The sequence below is a fragment of the Ranitomeya imitator genome, chromosome 3 (assembly GCF_032444005.1).
Source record: "Ranitomeya imitator isolate aRanImi1 chromosome 3, aRanImi1.pri, whole genome shotgun sequence".
In the NCBI taxonomy this organism is placed as follows: domain Eukaryota; kingdom Metazoa; phylum Chordata; class Amphibia; order Anura; family Dendrobatidae; genus Ranitomeya; species Ranitomeya imitator.
The window spans coordinates 758,692,106-758,719,068 of NC_091284.1; the positions used below are offsets into that span (position 1 = coordinate 758,692,106).

Below are 26,963 nucleotides of genomic sequence, written 5' to 3' on the forward strand. Positions count from 1 at the left end.
TGTCGCATGGTGCATGTCACATGGCGCATGCCGCATGTCACATGGCGCATGTCGCATGGTGCATGTCACATGTAGCATGGTGCATGGAGTATGTCGCATGGTGCATTGTGCATGTCACATGTCGCATGGTGCATGGCGCATGTTGCATGGTGCATGTCACATGTCGCATGGAGCATGGTGCATGTCACATGTCGCATGGTGCATGTCACATGTCGCATGGTGCATTGTGCATGTCACATGTCGCATGGTGCATGTCGCATGGCGCATGTTGCATGGTGCATGTCACATGGCACATGTCGCATGGTGTATGGTGCATGTACTGTATGTGTGTAATGTATGTTGTATGTATGTACTGTATATGTCTGTATTTTTTTTTACATTCAACACATTAGCCGGATGATGGGACTAATACTGTCCCATCATTGGCTAATGTGTCACTCACTGTCACTGTAGCAGGCAGAGCCTGATGAGACTTGTAGTCCCATCGGATGATGCCTGCACACAGACACACACCAATGACCCCACTGCACAGCCCTGCAGACCCCCCACCCGCACACCCCAGCACCTTCCGCAGACTCACCACGCAGAACCCCCACTGCCAGCAGATCCACCAATGGCAGATTCACCGCACAGACCCCCACCCCCGCCGCTGCCGCTACCGCCACCACCGCACCGGCCGCACATCTCAGCACATGAGCGCGGCCGGCCAGCAGACTCCAGCCCCGCCCGCCCCCAGCACAGCCCTGCCCACCCCTAGCAAGGCCCCGCAGGCAGCCCCCAGCCCTGCCCACAGCCCAGTCACTCTTGAGTGACAGCTGACTGTGGAGGCCGGGTCACGCCTGCTGCTGATGTCACGTCAATTTCCAGAGTCTGGAAATTGATGTGACGTCAGCGGAAATCAGCGGTGGCTGCAGCCTGGGGGTCACGCGACCCGGACTCAGCCGCCGCCATAGCGCCACTCACAGGTGAAAACGGCAACAGAAGGTATTTATAAAATTCATTAGGGGCCCCGGGGGGATACATTGGGGGGTTAACTGAAAGTAGTGGACAACCCCTTTAACTTTTTGATGATATTCTAAATTTGTGAGAATCATCTGTACATGCCCACAATTTTATCATTTATCATGGGATGTATGGCATCTGGAGCTCTGTGCATGTCAACTTCTCTCATATCTTTGAAGAATGAGCAAAAGTGGCAAAAATGATGCAAATAAGAGATGTTTCTTGATGTAGTGTATAAAAAGTCACAAATCATGCAAAATCTGGGGTAAGCACTTTCCTTAATTTTTACCATTGTAAATAGCTAGGTGATGACTTCTTGCTGCTTGCGTAGATATGTTTTTTTTTTCCTTTTTTATTTTTAAGCAATTACAGAACTTAGAGGATGGAGTCTTTGGTCTATTTTCTTGCTCGTTTTGATGTTTAATAGATTATATGTTTTATTTGTACATAGAAGTGTAAAGATAAAGGCATTAATTCCCGTATTGTTCTTTAATTTTGCCACTGAACTGATGTTGTTTGTGAAGGTTGTAATTGTTTGCTGTGTTTTTCTTATTGAAGCTTGAAAGGACATCATTGCTTTCTTTTACCTACACTTATTATACGAAGCCAAGGTCACCATGAAATATGGATTTGATTTGTTCTTTTAGCTATATACTGTTTGTTTCCTATAATGTTTTATGTGATACACAAATGCAGCAATTTCTCCCATTAAAAAGGCAAATGCTTGATCTTGAAGAAACTTTGAAAATGATTACTGGTAAATGTCCAAGTGCTTTACTTTGCTTTTAGAATTGTACTGCATATGGATTTATCTTTTAATCTTTTCTTTTTTATCACTCTAAAAAGTTCTACTAATGAAAAATAAGTTATACTTGTTTCCATAAATCTTTGCTATGAATAACATTTTTTTTATAATAAATAAATACAATATACTGTCATTTGGCAAAAGCATTGGGATACCCAACCATCACACCTACCGACGTACCAAATGTTGCCATGAGTCAAAACGAACCATCTTGATAATTTGTTACAGAAGTTTATCCCACTTAACATTGCAAAAGAGATTGAATATCAAGTGAGATTTTGAATCACAGTTTTTGGTGCTGTGATTATCTCAGTCAAGGTAACTTTACTTGATCTGTATAAGGACATTCAATTCCCAGACCAATGGTGTTATATGGAGTTGAGACCCTTTGTAAGCTATAAATAGCCTCCATTTTTCTCAAGTTTTGGAGTGTGCCTCTGGGAATTTGTGTCCATTCAGCGATAAGATCATTTGTTGGGTCAGGTACTGAGAAAAGTTTGTCTCTCAAACAGAATTCCAATTCATCCCAAATGTGTTGGGCCACTCAAATTCATGTACTCTAGCTTCATCAAAACATGTCTTCATGGAGCTTGCTTTGTGCACGGTCAAAGAATATAAAAGAGCTTTTCTGACAGGGAATCTGTCAGCAGGATTTTACATCCCAAACTATGTGTATGTGGATGTAGCTCCTTCAATGAAAAGTCCGGCTATACCGTTACCGTAACATGGCCAGCCTATTCCTCCATTATGCAAAAATGTGGCTGAAGAGCTATTGTAGATCTGAAACTTTTGTCACTCCAGCTCTGTTCCCTGCCATCTCCTATTCCTCCACAATTACAGACATAAAAAAGCACTACTCATCTTGCCCTGCTCCTCTGGCGTGCTGCTCCAGTGTGTGCAGTGTGAGTACTGAGGCTCTGCACTGCAGGCGCGAGGTAGTGATGTCACTACACCTGCAGTGCACAGTTTCAGACTCACAGGTATAGACTGAATGGTGGCCACCATTCTATTCAATGGTATCTTGTTTTGAGGATGCGGATTCATCTGAAATTATAATGACAGTGTGAGGGGTCCCACCATGTCATGACTCACAGGTCCCGGAGAGGGTCACCACCTCCCGACTCACAGGCCCCAGAGGGGGCACTCCACCTCCCGACTCACAGGCCCCAGAGGGGGCACTCCACCTCCCGACTCACAGGCCCCAGAGGGGGCACACAACTTCCCGACTCACAGGCCCCAGAGGGGGCACTCCACCTCCCGACTCACAGGCCCCAGAGGGGGCACTCCACCTCCCGAATCACAGGACCCAGAGGAGGCCCACAATCTCCCGACTCGCGGCTGCATCGGCTGCCTCTATGGATTGACGCCCGTGACATAGAAAACCCCCATCAGAATCCCAAATCATATTTTTGACATAAAAATAATTTTCACCCTTACTGCTGATGAACATAGATAATATACAACTTTCCATTCTTTCAGCAATGTGTAATTGTAGCATAATACGTACAATTATTTGTTCTAATCTTAAGGTGAAGTCAAGGTTCAGAAGGATAGAGTGATATTTTATGTAACCTACTAACCTATGAAACTAAGATTTATGGATAGAGATAGGAAATTAATTAGAATATTTCTTGGAATAAATAAAAAGATATCTTTGAAGTTCCTTTTGCTTCTTTAAACTGTTTTAAGGCACAGACCCCACTATTAATTATTAAAAGGGTTGTCTAGCAATATACGGTATTGTTTGGATGTTTCACATATAAACTTTATAAAGTATGTTTATTGTGAAATCTGCAGTGGTGTTTCGATTCAGACCCCTTTTCGTGTTGTTAGAACCCGCAATTTAGTTTTCACTCCAAAACAGTCCAGAAGCTCCTTCCTGCGTGCCGCCATGTGAATAGTGGCATGATGATGGTCAATGGACTGAGACCATTTTCAGGAAGAGGGAATGAGCATTTGTGACCACTTTCACTAAGTTAAGAGGACATTCTACAAGGGCTTGAGATAAAATTCAGGGAACATCATGACATCATCCTGGACACAAGAAAATTTTTCAGATTTGAAACATATTTAAATATTGTAATGGTTTCTTGATCTAGTAAAATTAAAGCACCAAAGTAGAGCACCACTCCAGCTTTTTTTTTTATTGCAGCACTGTAGTGATGCTATTAAACTAGGTTCCTTTCCCTTAGTCTTATATTTATCAGTTACCGTCTTCATCTGTTCCCAGCGCCAGGCATGTCGGTCTTCTGCAGGTTGTGACGTGTCGGGTCACTCGTGTTTGCTAGAGCGATCTTAGGCACAACTCAAAATAAGTTTATGAGAGCAAAAAGAGACTTGTAGTCAAGCAGAAATTGAGGTCACGAGATGGCAGCGCGGGGCTGGAGCGGTGCCGGGAAGAGCTGAAGACAGCGACTGGTAAGTATAACACTAGGGTCAGGGAATTTACATTAGTAGCACTACTCCAGCTCTGAAATAACTGCTACTTTAACATAATATTGAATTTTGGGATAAGACATTTGCACAAGTTGCACCACTGTTATGCCCACCCCTGAGTAACATTATATTTGAAAAGTCAATGTCTTATCTATATAATATATCATATACATATACAGTATAGAAAAAAAATAAATGTGAACTTTAGTAATAACTAGCTGAAGAGCCCGGCGTTGCCTGGGCATAGTAAATATCTGTGGTTAGTTATAGCACCTCACTTCTCTTATTTTCCCATCATGCCTCTCATTTTCCCAATCACATCTTTCATTTTCCCCCTCACATCTCTCATTTTCTCCCTCACACCTCTCATTTTCTCCCTCACTCCTCTCATTCCCCCCTAACACTTGTCATTTCGACCTCACATCTGTCATTTTCCGATCACTCCACTATTTTCCCTCACTCCTCTCATTTTGCAATCACACCTTTTCATTTTCACCTCACACCTCTCATTTTCACCTCAGTATATACATGTTTGTCATCTCCCTTATATATAGTATACACCTGTATGTCATCTCCTGTATATAGTATATACCTGCTGTATGTCATCTCCCCTGTATATAGTATATACCTGTATGTCATCTAATCCTATATACAGTTAGGGCCAGAAATATTTGGACAGTGACACAAGTTTTGTTATTTTAGCTGTTTACAAAAACATGTTCAGAAATACAATTATATATATAATATGGGCTGAAAGTGCACACTCCCAGCTGCAATATGATAGTTTCCACATCCAAATCTGAGAAAGGGTTTAGGAATCATAGCTCTGTAATGCATAGCGTCCTCTTTTTCAAGGGACCAAAAGTAATTGGACAATGGACTCTAAGGGCTGCAATTAACTCTGAAGGCGTCTCCCTCGTTAACCTGTAATCAATGAAGTAGTTAAAAGGTCAGGGGTGGATTCCAGGTGTGTGGTTTTGCATTTGGAAGCTGTTGCTGTGAGCAGACAACATGCGGTCAAAGGAACTCTCAATTGAGGTGAAGCAGAGCATCCTGAGGCTGAAAAAAAAGAAAAAATCCATCAGAGAGATAGCAGACATGCTTGGAGTAGCAAAATCAACAGTTGGGTACATTCTGAGAAAAAAGGAATTGACTGGTGATCTTGGGAACTCAAAAAGGCCTGGGCGTCCACGGATGACAACAGTGGTGGATGATCGCCGCATACTTAATTTGGTGAAGAAGAACCCGTTCACAACATCAACTGAAGTCCAGAACACTCTCAGTGAAGTAGGTGTATCTGTCTTTAAGTCAACAGTAAAGAGAAGACTCCATGACAGTAAATACAAAGGGTTCACATCTAGATGCAAACCATTCATCAATACCAAAAATAGACAGGCCAGAGTTAAATTTGCAGAAAAACACCTCAAGAAGCCAGCTCAGTTCTGGAAAAGTATTCTATGGACAGATGAGACAAAGATCAACCTGTACCAGAATGATGGGAAGAAAAAAGTTTGGAGAAGAAAGGGAACGGCACATGATCCAAGGCACACCACATCCTCTGTAAAACATGGTGGAGGCAACGTGATGGCATGGGCATGCATGGCTTTCAATGGCACTGGGTCACTTGTGTTTACTGATGACATAAGAGCAGACAAGAGTAGCCGGATGAATTCTGAAGTGTACCGGGATATACTTTCAGCCCAGATTCAGCCAAATGCTGCAAAGTTGATTGGACGGCGCTTCATAGTACAGATGGACAATGACCCCAAGCATACATCCAAAGCTACCCAGGAGTTCATGAGTGCCAAAAAGTGGAACATTCTGCAATGGCCAAGTCAATCTCCAGATCTAAACCCAATTGAGCATGCATTTCACTTGCTCAAATCCAGACTTAAGACGGAAAGACCCATAAACAAGCAAGACCTGAAGGCTGCGGCTGTAAAGGCCTGGCAAAGCATTAAGAAGGAGGAAACCCAGCGTTTGGTGATGTCCATGGGTTCCAGACTTAAGGCAGTGATTGCCTCCAAAGGATTTGCAACAAAATATTGAAAATAAAAATATTTTGTTTGGGTTATGTTTATTTGTCCAATTACTTTTGACCTTCTAAAATGTGGAGTGTTTGTAAAGAAATGTGTACAATTCCTACATTTTCTATCAGATATTTTTGTTCAACCCTTCAAATTAAACTTTACAATCTGCACTTGAATTCTGTTGTAGAGGTTTCATTTCAAATCCAATGTGGTGGCATGCAGAGCCCAACTCGCGAAAATTGTGTCACTGTCCAAATATTTCTGGCCCTAACTGTATAGTATATACCTGTATGTCTTCTCCTTCTATATATAGTATATACCTGTATGTCATCTCCTCCTTTATATAGTATATATCTGTGTATCATCTCCTCCTGTATATAGTATATACCTGTATGTCATCTTCTATATAGCATATACCTGTATGTCATCTCCTCCTGTATATAGTATATACCTGTAGGTCATCTGCTCCTGTATATAGTATATACCTGTGTGTCATCTCCTCATGTATATAGTATATACCTGTAGGTCATCTGCTCCTGTTTATAGTATATACCTGTGTGTCATCTCCTCCTGTATATAGTATATACCTGTAGGTCATCTGCTCCTGTATATAGTATATACCTGTGTGTCATCTCCTCCTGTATATAGTATATACCTGTAGGTCATCTGCTCCTGTATATAGTATATACCTGTATGTCATCTCCCCTGTATATAGTATATACCTGTATGTCATCTCCTCCTGTATATAGTATATATCTGTGTGTCATCTCCTCCTGTATATAGTATATATCTGTGTGTCATCTCCTCCTGTATATAGTATATGTCATGATCCAGTTCTGAGATTATGTTCAGCTCTTGTCTCTGGACTGGTCATGTGGGAGTTAATCCTCTCTGCCTCACCCTGGAGCTGGCTGAACTATTTAAGTCCTCTGTAGCCATTGGGCCAGTGTCAGCTATAGTTCATGCTGCAAGGTTTGAGCTCCTGACCTGATCCCTGTTAATGTGTTCCTGTTTGCCTCTGACTGCCTACACCCGTTTATGACTTGTTCTGACCTTTGGCCTGTACCCCGACTCCGTCTCTGTCTCATGTTTTGGTTACCACGTTCCCGGTAGGTTCTGACATCTTGCTTGTCCCCGACGATTCTCTGCTCGCCCCTTCTGTACCGCGCTGCTATCTCCGTGTATGACCTTGGCTTGTTTCATGTCCCTTTCATTACCTGTGACACCTGTGTTGTTGTTCAGTGTTACTGTGCTGTGTGTGCAACCTCTTTTCCTTAGCCAGCACCCCCTGGTGGAGATTGCCCTATACTGCACTGCAGCAGCACATCACAGTATATACCTGTGTGTCATCTCCTCCTGTATTAGACCGCATTCACACGTTATTTGGTCAGTATTTTTACCTCAGTATTTGTAAGCTAAATTGGCAGCCTGATAAATCCCCAGCCAACAGGAAGCCCTCCCCCTGGCAGTATATATTAGCTCACACATACACATAATAGACAGGTCATGTGACTGACAGCTGCCGTATTTCCTATATGGTACATTTGTTGCTCTTGTAGTTTGTCTGCTTATTAATCAGATTTTTATTTTTGAAGGATAATACCAGACTTGTGTGTGTTTTAGGGCGAGTTTCGTTTGTCAAGTTGTGTGTGTTGAGTTTTGTGTGGCAACATGCGTGTAGCAACTTTTTGTGTGTCGAGTTGCATGTGACAGGTTAGTGTAGCAAGTTGTGTGCAGCAAGTTTTGCGCATGGCGAGTTTTGCGCGTGGTGAGTTTTATGTGTAGTACCTTTTGAGTATGTGCAAGTTTTGTGTGAGGCAACTTTTGCATGTGTTGCAACTTTTGTGCATGTGGCAATTTTTCCGCGTGTGCAAGTTTTGCGTGTGGCGAGTTTTCCATGAGATAAGTTTTGCACTTGTGGCGAGTTTTGCGTGGGCCTAGTTTTTGCATGTGGCGAGTTTTGCGTGTGGCGAGTTTTGAGCAGCGACTTTTGTGTTTCGACTTTTATGTGGCGAGGTTGGTGTATGTGTGGTGAAATGTGTGCTGAGGGTGATATGTGTTCAAGCACATTTTGTGTGTGTGTTCATATCCCCGTGTGTGGTGAGTATCCCATGTCGGGGCCCCACCTTAGCAACTGTACGGTATATACTCTTTGGCGCCATCGCTCTCACTCTTTAAGTCCCCCTTGTTCACATCTGGCAGCTGTCAATTTGCCTCCCACACTTTTCCTTTCACTTTTCCCCATTATGTAGATAGGGGCAAAATTGTTTGGTGAATTGGAAAGCGCGGGGTTAAAATTTCACCTCACAACATAGCCTATGACGCTCTCGGGGTCCAGACGTGTGACTGTGCAAAATTTTGTAGCTGTAGCTGCGACGGTGCAGATGCCAATCCCGGACATACATACATACACACACACATATACACACACACATTAGGCTTTATATATTAGATTTTAGAATGACTTAGTAATTGTAACATTTTATACTCACAGGTTTGTCAAATCTTTATAATTTATGAAGATGTTATCTGGAAGTGAATGTATATTGTTTCCTCTAAGAGATCTGAAATATAACAAAAAATGTAAAAACAAAATTACTTTATATTGCAAAACCAATAAATATTATTTTTTTCCAATTCATCTTCCCCGTCTAAAGTCATCTTTTGATCCATCTTTTAAGTAATGTAATTTCATATATTAGTTATCTCGGTTCTTCGGTGACTTAAATGACTGAAATATGCATGATAAAATATCCTTCTATTATCTCTAAAGAACCCTCTAAGCTTATCTTAAAATTTATGTATTCCTTAAATGTGCAGACTAAGTTCTTAAAAAGATATTAGAGTATCTGAAAATAATTCATATTTAAATTAGGATACTCTTGTCAAGGGCGTGGATAGAAATCTTGGGGCCCCGTAGCAGAATTTCTAATTAGGCCCCACTCAACGTAACTTCAACTGTATTGGCATCAAGGATGCCGATACGGTTAAACTTGTGAATAAGGGCCGAGCAGGACCAGGGTCCGACTGTGGACATTCAGCAATGGGAAGCTATATCAACGTAATGCCCAGCTCAAAGAAAAGGAGGCAATGCTCTTGACACATGGTAAGGATTTAATACTAGAGGTAAGGACTTTCCTGACTGGGTACACCTTGGAACTGGTGGGATGGATTTTACTCTTTTCTTTAAATAAAAAAAGTGTTTACTAAGTACCCTGTGTTATTTATATGCACTATTGATTTTTACTTATTTACTTACAGCACGGTATATGTTCGTTTTGTTTCTATCATAGGTTTGGTCTGTTTAATTGCCAGTGTGAGCATGCTCCTACCTACACATTGCATAAATACCAACTTATATTCCAGTACATTTCTTTTGGTATCACTGGAGGATTAGTAAACTTCTTGCCAGATAGTTAAGCAGTAGGGTCCCCCCCACACAGATCCCTGTGACCATTTCCTACTTGCAACATCATCTTTCTCCATTTTTACAAGGGCAATAAAATTACTGCAGAGGGGGTTTGGGTGGTGTTACAGATTAGATGAGCATAATTTTTTTTTCGCCTTACGTTTATTATGCTCTGGGATCTGAAAATATTCACATACAATAAATTTGATGCAGATAAAATTTTCGGGCCGAATTCGAGCTATATGCCAAATTCAAATTTCGCTTATCACTAATCAATCACCATGAGTAATAAATAAGAAAATTAAATTACAAAATGTTACCAACAATTGCATTGAAGACTGATCTGGCATAAGAGCAGATATGCATCAAGCCATTATTTGTAGGAAAAGATGTGTTAAATTCGTTTTTGTTTAACCCCTTTACCCCAGCCTGTTTTCGCCTTCCTAACCACGTCGATTTTTTCAATTCCAACCAGTGTCACTTTATGAAGTTATAACTCTGGAACTTTTCTACATATCCCAGTGATTCTGAGAAAGTTTTTTCGTGACACATTTAGACGGTTAGATAGTTGCATCACACAAAATAGTTCATAAATAACATTTCCCACATGTCTACTTCACATCAGCATAATTTTTGAAACATTATTTTGCTGTTAGGACGTAAGAAGGGTTAAATGTTTCTCAGAAATTTTTCATTTTTCTAACAAAATTTACAAAACCAAATTTTGTTTTAGGGACAACATCCCATTTGAAGTGACTGTGAGGGGCCTATGTGACAGAAAATACCCAAAATTAACACCATTTTAAAAACTGCTCCCCTCAAAGTGCTCAAAACCCACATTCAAGAAGTTTATTAATCCTCTAGGGCAGCACGGTGGCTCAGTGGTTAGCATTGCAGCGCTGGGGTCCTGGATTTAAATCCCACCAATGACAACATCTGCAAGGAGTTTGTATGTTTTCCCCGTGTTTGCGTAGGTTTCCTCCCACATTCTAAAGACCTACTGATAGGGAATGTAGATTGTGAGCCCCATCAGGAACAGTGATGATAATGTGTGCAAACTGTAAAGCGCTGCGGAATATGTTAGCGCTATATAAAAATGAAGATTATTATTATTATTTACCTTAATTAACGTGGAAGGAAAAGATGACAATTTTACTTCTTCCTATAAATATACTGCTTTAGCCCCAAATTTAGCATTTTAAAAAGTGTAACAGGAGAAAATGGACTATAAAATGTGTTATGCAGTTTCTCCTGAGTAAGCCAATACCCCATATGTGGGAGAAAACTACTTATTGGGCGCACAGCAGGGCTAGGAAGGGAAGGAGCACCATTCAACTTTTGGAGAGCAAAATTGTCTGGAAAAGATAGTGGATGTAATGGCACATTTACAGAGCCCGTGATGCTTCTAAACAGTGGAAAAACCCACAAGTGACCACATCCCTCAAGCAAATTTTCTACAGGTGTGATAAACACCAGGAAACCGTAGGTGCTTCACAGAATTTTGTAACATTGAGCTGTGAACATAAAATAAAAATTACATTTGCTTTTGGCTTTCCATACGTTTACATGGTACTGTACAACGCATGGAATACTGCTGCAAATCCACAGCGTCAAATCCGCAACGTGTCCACATACCCTCACAATGCAGAGGTTGTGAATACAGTGTATTGTGCACATATCTCAAATTTGTTTCCTCTTATTTTATGTTGACGGCAAATCTAATATGGCATCTCAAGATCAATTAGAGTTGCCCGGAGACTGGAGAAGAAGGAATGGCCTGAAATGAATTCATGTGCTTTATGTGTGTGCTCTTGGAAAGAGAGATGGTGAGCAGAGGGGTGAAGGATATCTAAATGGGATGGTCTAGTGCTTAATAGGACTGGCACTGATGAATTATTTAGATGAAAGTAAGCTAGCAGAATCAGAGGGATGCAGGCATTTACTTACAAAAGTGTTACATTGCTTGACACGTACGGAACTGCTTCTAAATTGACCTGTACACACTCGAGCTCAGTGTCTTTACACTCACAAATGCCTGGGAACTGGCTGAGACCTAGAAGCAATTGACAGTAATCATATTCACTAAATGGTCCATTGAATTGTAACAAAAATATACATGAAAACTATCATTTGTGGCATTACATTCAACTTAATATCTCTGGTTATTTTATTGGATTGCTAAATTGCACAAGCTGGTGTAAATAGTGTAATGGATGGTGTAAACTGATAGACTATATTTCACTCCCAGCAAAGCTAGTATATCCCCTAATCTCATCTAAATGTGCTTGTAATGTAGTAATAAACTTTCCATTCCCAGCACCGTTCTTGTCCTCTTTTGGCCCGTGTGGCCGCTCATCACCTGCTTTCACAGGCACTGCTGCTTGAGGTGATGCTATTTACACCAATGTAAGTCAAAGGTTCCACAAAACAAGTCTCAGTAGACTTATATCGTGAAGGCCCCTTCTACTCTATGTGACCTGGCTAATTTTATTTGAGCTCACGTAATCTTAAAGAGAACTTGACAGGTCCCCTAAATCCTCCAACCAGGCTTGGACTGGCCTACAGCAGAGCAGGAGAATCCTCTGGTGGGCCCTTAGTCGATGAAGTGTTTGTTTCCCCGGACTTGTTGTCCCATTCAGCATGTTGTGACACACCTGTTAGTGTTTGATTTGCAAGAGCGGTGTCGTCTTGCCTACACTTGTACGTGTACCAGCTTCAGAGGTGATCCACGGAGGAGCCAAAGATCAGCCGCTGGAACAGATCTTCTTTGCCTCCAGACTTGTGCAGTACGCCTCTGAAGATGGGAATCGTACACCCAGCTTCAGAGGCGCTATGACGTGTAGACAAGAAAGTCGCACGCATGTGTGAAATTTGCAGAGAACTGGCGATGACGCCGACTTTTACAAATCATGTTATCACACCCACAGGGGCTGAGTTGGACGACTAGTCTGGCGAAACTAACGCCCCATCAATTAGTCAAAAGGAAATCTTCATATTAAAAACAGACTGTAAAAAGACGTTTTAAAAACATCAGTTTAAAAAATAGCAGCTCCTGGAAATAGAGGAAGACAGCGACTGAGAAGTATTTTAATGCACCTACAATAAATTACAGGCAAATTTAGAATGGATTAGGGGATAATAAATTTAGCTGGGAGTGCTTCTGATACTTGTCTGATACGGAGATATTGACGACCAATCTGTGAAAGAGGTTTCAAAACTCAACATTGTCAATGATCAGATGATTTAAAGGGAACCTATCAGCAAGTTTTTGCTTCCCCCATTTGAGCTTAGCATAATGTAGGGGCAGAAACCTTAATTCTAGCTATGTGTCACATACTGGGCTGCTTGCCATAGGTTTGATAAATCACTGTTTTATCTGCTGCAGATCTAGCAGTTCTCTGAATGCTGAGCTCTGTCTAACCCCACCCACACCACTGATTGGCAGCTTTCTACTCAATGTACGCAGAAAGCTGCCAAACAGTGGTTAGGGGCGGGGTTATACAAAGCTCATGAATATGGAGGACTACCTAGCAGCAGGTATACTAGTCCTCTAGTGATAAAATAATTGTTTTAACAGCAGGAATGCATCAGAACTACAGTAAGCATAACACTGCGTCTCTGTCTCTACATTTTGCTGCTGTCAGATTAGTTGGCAATAATACCTGGTGACAGATTCCCTTTAAAGAGTAACTAAGTTTATAATTTTATTGATATAATGAATTTCAATGCTTTCATCTATTATACAGAAAAGAGATTGGCAACAAAGAGCAATTCTCTCTCTTGGGGACTGTGTATGTCTGTGCCTTATAGTGCTTCTCTCAAACCCTATCATGGTTCAATCCCCCTGTGGTGTCACCATAGATTACAGTTGGCTCTTGGATGACCTCTTTCCACAAAAAAAAAGAGATTGTTTCTATAAAGTAGCACTTTGCAGAATGTGCTGTAAACAATATAATGGAAATGGTCCATAAAGTTTTAGCAGTCTGGAATAAACTTTTGCAAACAGTAGAACATTTTTCATGCTATAGAACATACTTGAATTACTTGGGATTTTTTTTTGTTTTCATCCCAACTCCATATCATAGAGGAAGTCGGTGACAGCTGGGATGTGGAGAGCGTCAGAACACCGGGTATTTTATGGACTGTAGATGACAGACTGTGGACTACGCTTCAGTACAGAAACAAGAGAAAATGTTTTCACAACAAACTTTACATAATTCTTCGAAGTTTTTAGTAACTTTTGCAAACTTTATTGTTTCCTCTATGTACAAGAAGAATTGGTACGAGGAAGCCAAGTGATGTCTGAACTTCTACAAAAGGGTAAGAATTTATTCTATACCTTGGACAGTAATTTCCCTTTATAATATTCTGTAGCTGTCCTACAAATAGTGAATCAACAGCCTATAGAGTGGAAAGCTTCAGCGTACTGCAAAATAGTTACACAAAAGTTGTGCAAAAATGTTGTGACTTTTGGCAGTTTCATACCACTTTCTCACAGCTCTGCCAAAATGGACCAAAATGGGGTGGGTCGGGGGCGCGTGACCCCAGCTTGTCCAATTCATGATGAGATGTGACGTTCCTTACACCAGAAATCTTACCCTAGTCCTCAAAGTAGAAATACATGTATCTTCATGAAGCAATCACCAACTGGAGTAAGATTCCCACACAGCATTGCCATAAAGGGAGAATTAACTAAAGTAACCTATTCAGTGATGCACTGCAGGAGCGATTGTCTCCTGTCAGTGTGTTACTGGAAGCCCTATAGAGCAGTGTCATCACTTGGTGTCACTGTTCTATAGGTGAGATCGTCATGGGACACTCGTTATTAATTGGACTACATCGGACAGGGAGTATACAGTTGGTTTATTATTTTTTATTTTTTGCAGGCGATTGAGGGCGTCGCAGGAATTAGGCATGGTTGTAAGTATGGTGAAATTAAGAATATTAAAATACTTTTTTCTGACTCTTTTTTTAAACTCTTTCACTAGTATAGGATTAGTAATGGATATGTGTCTTATTGGCACCCCTCCATTACTAACCGGGCCTAATGTCACCTTACAATAGGAAGGTGACATTAACCCCTTATTACCCCATATGCCACCGCTACACGGCAGTGGGAAGAGAGGGGCTAAGTGCCAGAATTGGCACCATTTCTGGGGTGGCAGCAGGCTGGTGTTTGTAGCCAGGGGCAATATCCATGGCCCCTTCCTAGGCTATGAATATCAGCCCACGGCTGTCTGCGTAGCTGTTCTGGCTATGAAATATAGGGGGACCCCACATCAGTTTTTTTGGGGTCCCCCTATTTTAATAGCCAGTAAAGGCTATGCAGACAGCTGTGGGCTGATATTCATAGTCTGGGAAGGGGCGATGGGTATCACCCACTTGCCAGGCTACAACTATTTGCCCCTGGCCATCGGCTTTCCCCCTCTGGAGCAGAAAATTGCGCTGAAGCCCATGCCATTTTTTCCCCATTTTTATGCTATTATATATCTATGGATATATCTATAGATATATCTAAGGATATATCCCTAGATATATCCATAGAACTCCATCTATAGATATATCCCTAGATATATCCCTAGATATAGCTATAGATATAACTATGGATAAACCTATAGAGATAGATATGGATATATATAGGAAAAACACAGAAGCGCTAACTCCTAAATGTTACCCTCAGCAGCTGGAATCAAGACAGATAGGTGCCAAAACTGTCGTATAATGTAAACAATGATGATAATGAAGCTGAAACCGTGATGGAGGATATGACAACCGTGAAGGGATATGTGTCAAACAACAAGGGAAAAGGGTTGCACCTACTGTTGACCTGTGAGGGGTTACTGAGTAGGACCCCTACTGAATACGGGTCAGTGACTCCGTAAAATAGTCGTGTGTTAAGGCTTTCCACTGTATGTACCTAGTGGATCCTGTGTCGTGCGCAGGTATTATCCACCCACAGGATGTTAACCCAAATGCGATCCAACTGAGATGCCCTGTACACTACGGGTTGTGAGTGTTGGGCGTATATATACACACATACAAGGCGTGTAAACCACATACACCGGTAGGACCGGCTGGGGACTCACCAGGATCCAAAAGCGTTGTGGATAAGATACTGTCTGAGGCGTTGCTGCTTATAAAGTCCCGTGGTGGCGGTTCTAGTGTTCGGATGGTGGAAAGGCGGACTGGTGGCAGCCACGGCACAGCTAGAATGCGAGGAAGCTGTGCAGAGCCAGGGACAGCCCCGGCCAGTGGCATCCCTGGATATGAGCGGGGAAAGAATGGCCGGTGGGAAAGCCTAGCGTGTGACGTCACTCACAGGAGCTAGCTACGGAGCGGTGCTGGGACCAAGAGAGTATCCAACGCGTTTCGAAGGAACGGCGTCCTTCTTCATCAGGGTTACATGTTGGATATGTGTATATAAAACATATGTAATGTAATGCTAAAAACAATTTTTTAATAGTTGTCTAATTAAAACAAAATATATGAATATGCTAAAAGATAATGCAAAATTAGTTAAAAAAATTTGAATTATAAAAATCCAGGTCTCTCTGTCAGTATAATTCCATAGGCAAGCCTCCATAGGTGAGGTGTGGGCATACGTATACACGAGGACGGCCTCTTAGCGAGACCCCCACAGAATCTGTATATCTGCATCTACTGCCCAGTCAATTTTAATATAAGTGTATAATACTTAGGTTCAGGTCATTTGTACATACTGCCTGACCAGGGGTGGAAACCAAGGGGGTGAGGGGGAGGGGAGGGAGAAGGTACGGGAAGAGGAAGGAGGAGTTAGATGAGGTTCTGACGCTAACATGTAATACTGTCCCCAATCAGAAGGCGTATAGTTCTAACCCATAGTTCAAGCATTTTGGTGCAAGGCAGTCAAGGGAGAATATCCACTTTAATTCAGCCCTGGACATGGCTTGTATAAGGTTGCCCCCTCTTGAACTAAGTTGGACTCTTTGAATACCGAGGAAGCATATGCCTTTTGTTGATTTGTTATGCTTCTCATTAAAATGGTGCTACAGGGGGTGACCCTTGAAGCCTTTCTTGATGTCTGTCATGTGCTCTTTGATTTGTACCATCAGTCGCCTGTGAGTCAATGAATGTTAACCCCTTTACCCCCAAGGGTGGTTTGCACGTTATGGACCGGGCCAATTTTTACAATTCTGACCACTGTCCCTTTATGAGGTTATAACTCTGGAACACTTCAACGGATCCCGGTGATTCTGACAATGTTTTCTCGTGACATATTGTACTTCATGAAAGTGGTAACATTTCTTTGATATTACCTGCGTTTATTTGTGAAAAAAACGGAAATTTGGCGAAAATTTTGAAAATTTCGCAATTTTCCAATTTTGAATTTTTATGCAATTAAATCACAGAGATATGTCACACAAAATACTTAATAAGTAACATTTCCCACATGTCTACTTTACATCAACACAATTTTGGAACCAAAATTTTTTTTTGTTAGAGAGTTATAAGGGTTAAAAGTTGACCAGCAATTTCTCATTTTTACAACACCATTTTATTTTAGGGACCACATCTCATTTGAAGTCATTTTGAGGGGTCTATATGATAGAAAATACCCAAGTGTGACACCATTCTAAAAACTGCACCCCTCAAGGTTCTAAAAACCACATTCAAGAAGTTTATTAACCCTTCAGGTGTTTCACAGGAATTTTTGGAATGTTTAAATAAAAATTAACATTTAACTTTTTTTCACAAAAAATTTACTTCAGCTCCAATTTGTTTTATTTTACCAAGGGTTACAGGGGAAAATGGACCCAAAACGTTGTTGTACAATTTGTCCTTAGTACACCGATACCCCATATGTGGGGGTTAACCACAGTTTGGGCGCATGGCAGAGCTCGGAAGGGAAGGAGCGCCATTTGACTTTTCAATGCAAAATTGACTGGAATTGAGATGGGACACCATGTTGCGTTTGGAGAGCCACTGATGTGCCTAAACATTGAAACCCCCCACAAGTGACACCATTTTGGAAAGTAGACCCCCTAAGGAACTTATCTAGAGGTGTGGTGAGCACTTTGACCCACCAAGTGCTTCACAGAAGTTTGTAATGCAGAACCGTAAAAATAAAAAATCATTTTTTTTCACAAAAATTACATTTTTGCCCCCAATTTTTTATTTTCCCAATGGTATGAGAAGAAATTGGACCACAAAAGTTGTTGCACAATTTGTCCTGAGTACTCTGATACCCCATATGTGGGGGTAAACCACTGTTTGGGCGCATGGGAGAGCTCGGAAGGGAAGGAGCGCCGTTTGACCTTTCAATGCAAAATTGACAGGAATTGAGATGGGACACCATGTTGCGTTTGGAGAGCCACTGATGTGCCTAAACATTGAAACCCCCCACAAATGACACCATTTTGGAAAGTAGACCCCCTAAGGAACTTATCTAGATGTGTGGTGAGCACTTTGACCCACCAAGAGCTTCACAGAAGTTTATAATGCAGAGCCGTAAAAATAAAACAACATTTTTTTCCAACAAAAATTATTTTTTAGCCCCCAGTTTTGTATTTTCTCGATGGTAAAAGGAGAAATTGTACCCCAAAAGTTGTTGTCCAATTTGTCCTGAGTGCGTTGATACCCCATATGTGGGGGGAAACCACCGTTTGGGCGCATGGGAGGGCTCGGAAGGGAAGGAGTGCCATTTGGAATGCAGACTTAGATGGAATGGTCTGCAGGCATCACATTGCGTTTGCAGAGCCCCTAATATACCTAAACAGTAGAAACCCCCCACAAGTGACCCCATATTGGAAACTAGACCCCCCCACAAACTTATCTACATGTGTTGTGAGAACTTTGAGCCCCCAAGTGTTTCACTACAGTTTATAACGCAGAGCCGTGAAAATAAAAAATCTTTTTTTTTCCCACAAAAATTATTTTTTCGTTCACAGTTTTGTATTTTCCCAAGGGTAACAGGAGAAATTGGACCCCAAAAGTTGTTGTCCAATTTGTCCTGAGTACGCTGATACCCCATATGTTGAGGTAAACTCCTGTTTGGGCACACGGGAGAGCTCGGAAGGGAAGGAGCACTGTTTTACTTTTTCAACGAAGAATTGGCTGGAATTGAGATCGGACGCCATGTCGCGTTTGGAGAGCCCCTGATGTGTCTAAACCAGGGGTGTCAAACTGCATTCCTCGAGGGCCGCAAACCATGCGTGTTTTCAAGATTTCCTTAGCTTTGCACAAGGTGCTGTAATCATTATGTGTGTAGGTGATTAAATTATCACCTGTGCAGTACAAAGAAATCCTGAAAACATGACCTGTTTGCAGCCCTCGAGGAATGCAGTTTGACACCGCTGGTCTAAATTATAACTGAAACCCTAATCCAAACACACCCCTAACCCTAATTCCAATGGTAACCCTAACCACACCCCTAACCCAGACACACCCCTAACCCTAATCCCAACCCTATTCCCAACCGCAAATGTAATCCAAACCCTAACCCTAACTTTAGCCCCAACCCTAACTGTAGCCTTAACCCTAACTGTAGCCTTAACCCTAGCCCTAACCCTAGCCCCAACCCTAACCCTAGCCCTAACCCTAGCCCTGACCCTAACCCTAGCCCTGACCCTAACCCTAGCCCTAACCCTAACCCTAGCCCTAACCCTAGCCCTAACCCTAGCCCTAACCCTAATGGGAAAATGGAAATAAATACATTTTTTTAATTTTTAAATTTTTCCCTAACTAAGGGGGTGATGAAGGGGGGTTTGATTTACTTTTATAGCGGGTTTTTTAGCGGATTTTTATGATTGGCAGCCGTCACACACTGAAAGAAGCTTTTTATTGCAAAAAATATTTTTTGCATTACCACATTTTGAGAGCTATAATTTTTCCATATTTGAGTCCACAGAGTCATGTGAGGTCTTGTTTTTTGCAGGACGAGTTGATGTTTTTATTGGTAACATTTTCGGGCACGTGACATCTTTTGATCGCTTTTATTCCGATTTTTGTGAGGCAGAATGACCAAAAACCAGCTATTCATGAATTTCTTTTAGGGGAGGCATTTATACCGTTCCGCATTTGGTAAAATTGATAAAGCAGTTTTATTCTTCGGGTCAGTACGATTACAGCGACACCTCATTTATATCTTTTTTTATGTTTTGGCGCATTTATACGATAAAAACTATTTTATAGAAAAAATAATTATTTTTGCATCACTTTATTCTGAGGACTATAACTTTTTTATTTTTTTGCTGATGTTGCTGAGTGGTGGCTCGTTTTTTGCGGGACAAGATGACGCTTTCAGCGGTACCATGGTTATTTATATCCGTCTTTTTGATCATGTGTTATTCCACTTTTTGTTTGGCGGTATGATAATAAAGTGTTGTTTTTTGCCTCGTTTTTCTTTTTTCTTACGGTGTTTACTGAAGGGGTTAACTAGTGGGACAGCTTTATAGGTCGGGTCGTTACGGACGCGGCAATACTAAATATGTGTACTTTTATTGTTTTTTTTATTTAGATAAAGAAACGTATTTATGGGAATAATATATATATATTTTTTTCATTATTTAGGAATTTTTTTTTTTTTTTTACACACTTGCAAATTTTTTTTTTTACTTTTTTACTTTGTCCCAGGGGGGGACAATACAGATCGGTGATCTGACAGTTTGCACAGCACTCTGTCAGATCACCGATCTGTCAAACAGTGCTGCAGCGTTACCAAGTGCCTGCTCTGAGCAGGCACTTGGTAAGCCACCTCCCTCCCTGCAGGACCCGGATGCCGCGGCCATATTGGATCTGGGCCTTGCTGCAGGGAGGAAGGTAGGAGACCCTCGCAGCAACGCGATCACATTGCGTTGCTGCGGGGGTCTCAGGGAAGCTCGCAGGGAGCCGGGGATTAATGTGCCGGAGGCGGTCCGTGACCGCTCCTGGCACATAGTGCTGGATGTCAGCTGCGATAAGCAGCTGACACCCGGCCGCGATCGGCCGCGCTCCCCCGTGAGCGCGGCCGATCGCGCTGGACGTACTATTCCGTCCTTGGGAAGTAGGGCCCACCCCACATGGACGGAATAGTACGTCTAATGGCAGAAAGGGGTTAATTGGCGCAATCTTTTGAAAAATGCATTTCTGCAGCTGTAAATACTGCCACATGGTGCAAACCCTGTAACAGCATCGTTGGGTATTCCAGTTGAGTGCTTTCGATTGGTGGCCAATTTGGTGGTAGGGGCTAGTAGGCCACCCAATGATTGGGCTTTCCTATACACAAACTTGGGGATGGTCGGTAGATATTCCCCTATGATTTTGTCCCTCTGTAAAGTGGTCCAATGTTTAAGGATAATGGACCTGAACTTGTTATGACCAGTATGGAATTGCGTGATGAATGGTAGTTGTCGAATCTGATCATAGATATTCATGGTAGTTGGATTCGTATGTTTTGCCGCTCCCACTTCCTGTTTTGCTTGTTCCAATAGTGCGATTGGGTAGCCTTTATCAAGGAATTGTTGGGTTAAGGCCTCAACTTCCTCATTGTAGTCATCCAGAGTCGTGCAATTCCATCTTATTCTTGTGTACTGGCCTTTGGGAATGTTAGTGAGCCACACAGGTAGGTGGCAGCTGGTTATATGGATGAAACTATTAGAGTGTACCTCTTTTCTATAGCATTTAGTCCGTAAGTACTTTTCCTCAATATATATTGAGATCCAGAAAATTCTTGTGGTGCTGATTGTTGGTGTGAATTCCAATCCAAAGTTGTTCACATTAACACTGGAAATGAAGGAATCTAGGTCATTTTTGGATCATCCCAGATGAACAGGATGTCATCTGTGAATCAGCGCCAGAGAACTAGCCCTGCACATAAATTGCCAGATGTGTATATATGAGACTCCTCCCACTTGGCTACATACAAATTCACATAGCTTGGGGCAAAGCATGTCCCCATCGCAGTGCCCCATGTCTGCAAATAGAATTCTCCTTCATATATGAAGTAATTATGGTGTAAAAAAAATCAATGCATTCTTTAATAAATAGCACCTGGGTTTCTGGGTAGGTCCCCAGTACTTGGAGGAACTGGCCTGCAATGTGACATCCCATCTTCTGGTCAATTGCTGTATATAACGATTTTATATCATGGTACCCAGGATGTAGCTGGGTTCCCATTTTACCTCTTCCAGACCTTGCAGGATATGGCCTGCATTTTTGTAGGTGCACATCTACATACCGTGACAGGTTGGCTGTGAGACTGTATAAGCCTGAAATGATTGGGCTCCCTGGAAGGCATGTCATGATCTTATGAATTTTAGGGACGTGATAGAAGATGGCCAGGCTGGGATCCTTATTTGGTACAAAGTTGAACTCTTTTTTGCTCAGAATGGCCAGGGACTTGCCCTTAAGACATAGGATATTCAGTTTTTTGACGTAGTGTAAGGTAGGGTCACTTTTTAGTTTTTTATACGTGACCTCATCACTGAGGAGTCTAACTCCTCATGGTACATAGTGCGATCTAATACCACGATGCCCCCTCCTTTGTCCGCAGGGCGGATGATGATGTTGTAATTATCCTGTATATCTTTAATGACTTTCTTTTCTAGTGGCTTCAAGTTGCACGGGGTAAATCTACGTTTTCTCCTCTGTAATTTTCTGATATCTTCAGTCACTAGCCTATCAAAGGTGACAAACGCTTCTGATTGTTCTTATATCAGATTAAAGGTGGAAGGATTAGCCAGAGAGGTATGCATATATTCCCCGGATTCATGGTCAGTGTTATTTACTGTAGATATGGATATATCTATCTATAGATATACAGTTGTGGCCAAAAGTATTGACACCCCTGCAATTCTGTCAGATAATACTCAGTTTCTTCCTGAAAATGATTGCAAACACAAATTCTTTGTTATTATTATCTTCATTTAATTTGTCTTAAATGAAAAAAAACACAAAAAGAATTGTCCTAAAGCCAAATTAGATATAATTCCACACCAAACATAAAAAAGGGGGTGGACAAAAGTATTAGCACTGTTCGAAAAATCATGTGATGCTTCTCTAATTTGTGTAATTAACAGCACCTGTAACTTACCTGTGGCACCTAACAGGTGTTGGCAATAACTAAATCACACTTGCAGCCAGTTGACATGGATTAAAGTTGACTCAACCTCTGTCCTGTGTCCTTGTGTATACCACATTGAGCATGGAGAAAAGAAAGAAGACCAAAGAACTGTCTGAGGATTTGGGAAACCAAATTGTGAGGAAGCATGAGCAATCTCAAGGCTACAAGTCCATCTCCAAAGACCTGAGTGTTCCTGTGTCTACCGTGCGCAGTGTCATCAAGAAGTTTAAAGCCCATGGCACTGTGGCTAACCTCCCTAGATGTGGGCGGAAAAAAAAATTGACAAGAGATTTCAACGCAAGATTGTGCGGATGTTGGATAAAGAACCTCGACTAACATCCAAACAAGTTCAAGCTGCCCTGCAGTCCGACGGTACAACAGTGTCAACCCGTACTATCCGTTGGCGTCTGAATGAAAAGGGACTGTATGGTAGGAGACCCAGGAAGACCCCACTTCTTACCCCGAGACATAAAAAAGCCAGGCTGGATGTCACGATTCACACCGTGACCATCACCCCTACGTCACGGATCGGGGTGACTTTAGGCCAACAGACGGCTATCACATGTGCAGGGGGGCTTATCTTAGTTATCCCTCCACTCCACAATGTGATGAAAAAAACACACACAAGGCTATTGACCTCTTAGTTTACAGCAGGGGCCTATTTTAGGCATCCCACTGCTCTTCAATATACCACGAACTGCAGGGATTTATGTATATCCCGCTTACAGTTCCACTTGAAACTTGCAGCTCTCTGGCGCCCCCCTTACTCTCAGGTCAGATTAGGTACTGCATCTAGGGGAATTAGTCGCCAGAAAGGCTGCATGCTATGTACTTGCTATTGAGCACGCTGCAGCGACGCGATAAACTACTCCCACTCAGGCAGGAACAATAATTATCAACGCCGCAGTCGCTATAACGACACCCAAAGGCCTGCACAAATGTACGCTGCCACCAGCTTCAATTAAACGGGTTCGAAGCTAACCCAAAACAGTAGTGTAATTCCCTTCAGGAGACTTAGGGTACGTTTTAGAACAGGAAGAACGAAAACTAGTAATTTATATATTTTACTCCGAAAAAAGGCAGAGTTCATAAAAAGTTACTGTATATAAAGATATTACAATATGAGACAATTGAAAATATGTACAAGATAATTATAAAAGAACAGGGATTACATGAGAAATAACACTTACATGTGTTCAGATCAGTTCAGGCAACCAGGCTAGTGGAGTTTCCATCTGTCCCAGTGCATTAGGACTTCTGGTTAGGAACAGCTCTTCACGTCAGGTTCACATAGGCTCCAGCAGCAGACTGACTGCTGGGGTCTGTCCAAAAAACTTATAGTTGCAGCCTGTGACATCACAGAAAGGGGTTGGTTTACCCAGTCCATCCTACCTTTTCAGTCTTACTAGATTTAACACAAGTTTGTCTAATGCCTCTATCTCCGCTACAGAACACGTCATAGTCATAACAAACCCAGCATTCATCTCGTATTAACATTGGCATTCTAATGAGATCAAATATGTCCTATTTGTGATGCATAATTACAGAGAAATCCCTACTTTTTTACCTGATGGAGTTAGAAGCACATGTTTAGAATGGTTGACAGATCCGCCGAGGGACGTAAAGAATATGTATTTTTCCTTTTTCTAGCCAAACTCATTAGCCCAATATCTTATCATATTAGAACAGACTCTCATGGATTCTGGAAGCTTCTAAACCAGTTTCAGCTAGTACACTCTCCACTGCCGCTATGCCAGTCGTAAATACCTTTCTTCAATAAAACTCCCCCACATGCATGGACAAGACACGCTCTTGCCGGAGTGAAAGGGAAGGGGGGGGGGGGGGTTTAGCCCACAGCCTGGCTAACAAGAGAAACTAAACTTATATGATATTCCATACAATATCGTGACCCTGGAGTTTGCCAAAACTTACCTGAAAAAGCCTAAAACGTTTTGGAAGAATGTTCTCTGGTCAGATGAGACAAAAGTAGAGCTTTTTGGGCAAAGGCATCAACATAGAGTTTACAGGAGAAAAAAAAGTCATTCAAAGAAAAGAACATGGTCCCTATAGTCAAACATGGCAGAGGTTCCCTGATGTTTTTGGGTTGCTTTACTGCCTCTGGCACTGGACTGCTTGACGGTGTGCATGGCATATGAAGTCTGAAGACTACCAACAAATTTTGCAGCATAATGTAGGGCCCAGTGTGAGAAAGCTGGGTCTCCCTCAGAGGTCATGGGTCTTCTAGCAGGACAATGACCCAAAACACACCACAAAAAGCACTAGCAAATGGTTTGAGAGAAAGCACTGGAGACTTCTAAGGTGGCCACTGGCCAGCAATGAGTCCAGACCTGAATCCCATTGAACACCTGTGGAGAGATATAAAAATGGCAGTTTGGAGAAGGCACCCTTCAAATATCAGGGACCCGGAGCAGTTTGCCAAAGAAAAATGGTCTAAAATTCCAGCAGAGCATTGTAAGAAACTCATTGATGGTTACTGGAAGCGGTTGGTCGCAGTTATTTTGGCTAAAGGTTATGCAACCAAGTATTAGGCTGAGGGTGCCAATACTTTTGTCTGGCCCATTTTTGGAGTTTTGTGTAAAATGATCAATGTTTTGCTTTTTGCTTCATTTTTTTTGTGTTTTTTCATTTAAGACAAATTAAATGAAGATAATAATACCAAAGAATTTGTGATTGCAATAATTTTCAGGAAGAAACTGAGTATTATCTGACAGAATTGCAGGGGTGTCAATACTTTTGGCCACAACTTTATCTATCTATCTATCTATCTATCTATCTATAGATATATTTATAGATATATAGAAAGATAGATACTGTATATCTATAGATACATAGATATATCTACCCATATATCTAACTATCCATATATCTATCTACATCTATCCATAGATATATCTATAGATAGATCTATGAATAGATCTATCTATAGATATATCTATCTGTCTATCGTATTCCTTCTATTTATCTATCTATTGATAGATAGATAGATAGATAGATAGATAGATAGATAGATAGATAGATAGATAGATAGATAGAAGGAATGAGATAGATAGACATGGGATAGATAGATATGAGATAAATAGATAGATAGATATGAGATAGATAGATATACAGTACAGACCAAAAGTTTGGACACACCTTCTCATTTAAAGAGTTTTCTGTATTTTCATGACTATGAAAATTATGCATTCACACTGGAGGCATCAAAACTATGAATTAACACATGTGGAATTATATACTTAACAAAAAAAGTGTGAAACAACTGAAATTATGTCTTATATTCTAGGTCCTTCAAAGTAGCCACCTTTTGCTTTCATGACTGCTTTGCACTCTCTTGGCATTCTCTTGATGAGCTTCAAAAGGTAGTCACCAGGAATGGTCTTCCAACAATCTTGAAGGAGTTCCCAGAGATGCTTAGCACTTGTTGGCCTTTTTGCCTTCACTCTGCGGTCCAGCTCACCCCAAACCATCTCGATTGGGTTCAGGTCTGGTGACTGTGGAGGCCAGGTCATCTGGTGTAGCACCCCATCACTCTCCTTCTTGGTCAAATAGTCCTTACATAGCCTGGAGGTGTGTTTTGGGTCATTGTCCTGTTGAAAAATAAATGATGGTCCAACTAAATGCAAACCGATGGAATAGCATGCCGCTGCAAGATGCTGTGATAGCCATGCTGGTTCAGAATGCCTTCAATTTTGAATAAAGCCCCAACAGTATCACCAGCAAAGCACCCCCACTCCATCACACCTCCTCCTCCATGCGTCACGGTGGGAACCAGGCATGTAGCGTCCATCCGTTCACCTTTTCTGCGTCGTACAAAGACACGGTGGTTGGAACCAAAGATTCTCAAATTTGGACTCATCAGACCAAAGCACAGATTTCCACTGGTCTAATGTCCATTCCTTGTGTTCTTTAGCCCAAACAAGTCTCTTCTGCTTGTTGCCTGTCCTTAGCAGTGGTTTTCTAGCAGCTATTTTACCATGAAAGCCTGCTGCACAAAGTCTCCTCTTAACAGTTGTTGTAAAGACGTGTGTGCTGCTAGAACTCTGTGTGGCATTGACCTGTTCCCTAATCTGAGCTGCTGTTAACCTGCGATTTCTGAGGCTGGTGACTCGGATAAACTTATCCTCAGAAGCAGAGGTGACTCTTGGTCTTCCTTTCCTGGAGCAGCTCTTGTGTGAGCCAGTT

The 26,963-nt window shown here is 41.7% G+C and overlaps 1 protein-coding gene across 1 annotated transcript in view; it reads right to left on the reverse strand.

The window, feature by feature from the left end:
* RXFP2 (relaxin family peptide receptor 2) overlaps positions 1–26,963 on the reverse strand; it is a 513,675-nt gene that overhangs the window by 160,510 nt on the left and 326,202 nt on the right. Inside the window, exons 4-5 of the mRNA XM_069759002.1 lie at positions 11,630–11,735; positions 8,766–8,837 (exon numbers count right to left, since the gene is read on the reverse strand). Of these exons, the coding sequence (XP_069615103.1) occupies positions 8,766–8,837; positions 11,630–11,735 (178 nt within the window). The remainder of the gene's footprint in view (positions 1–8,765; positions 8,838–11,629; positions 11,736–26,963) is intronic.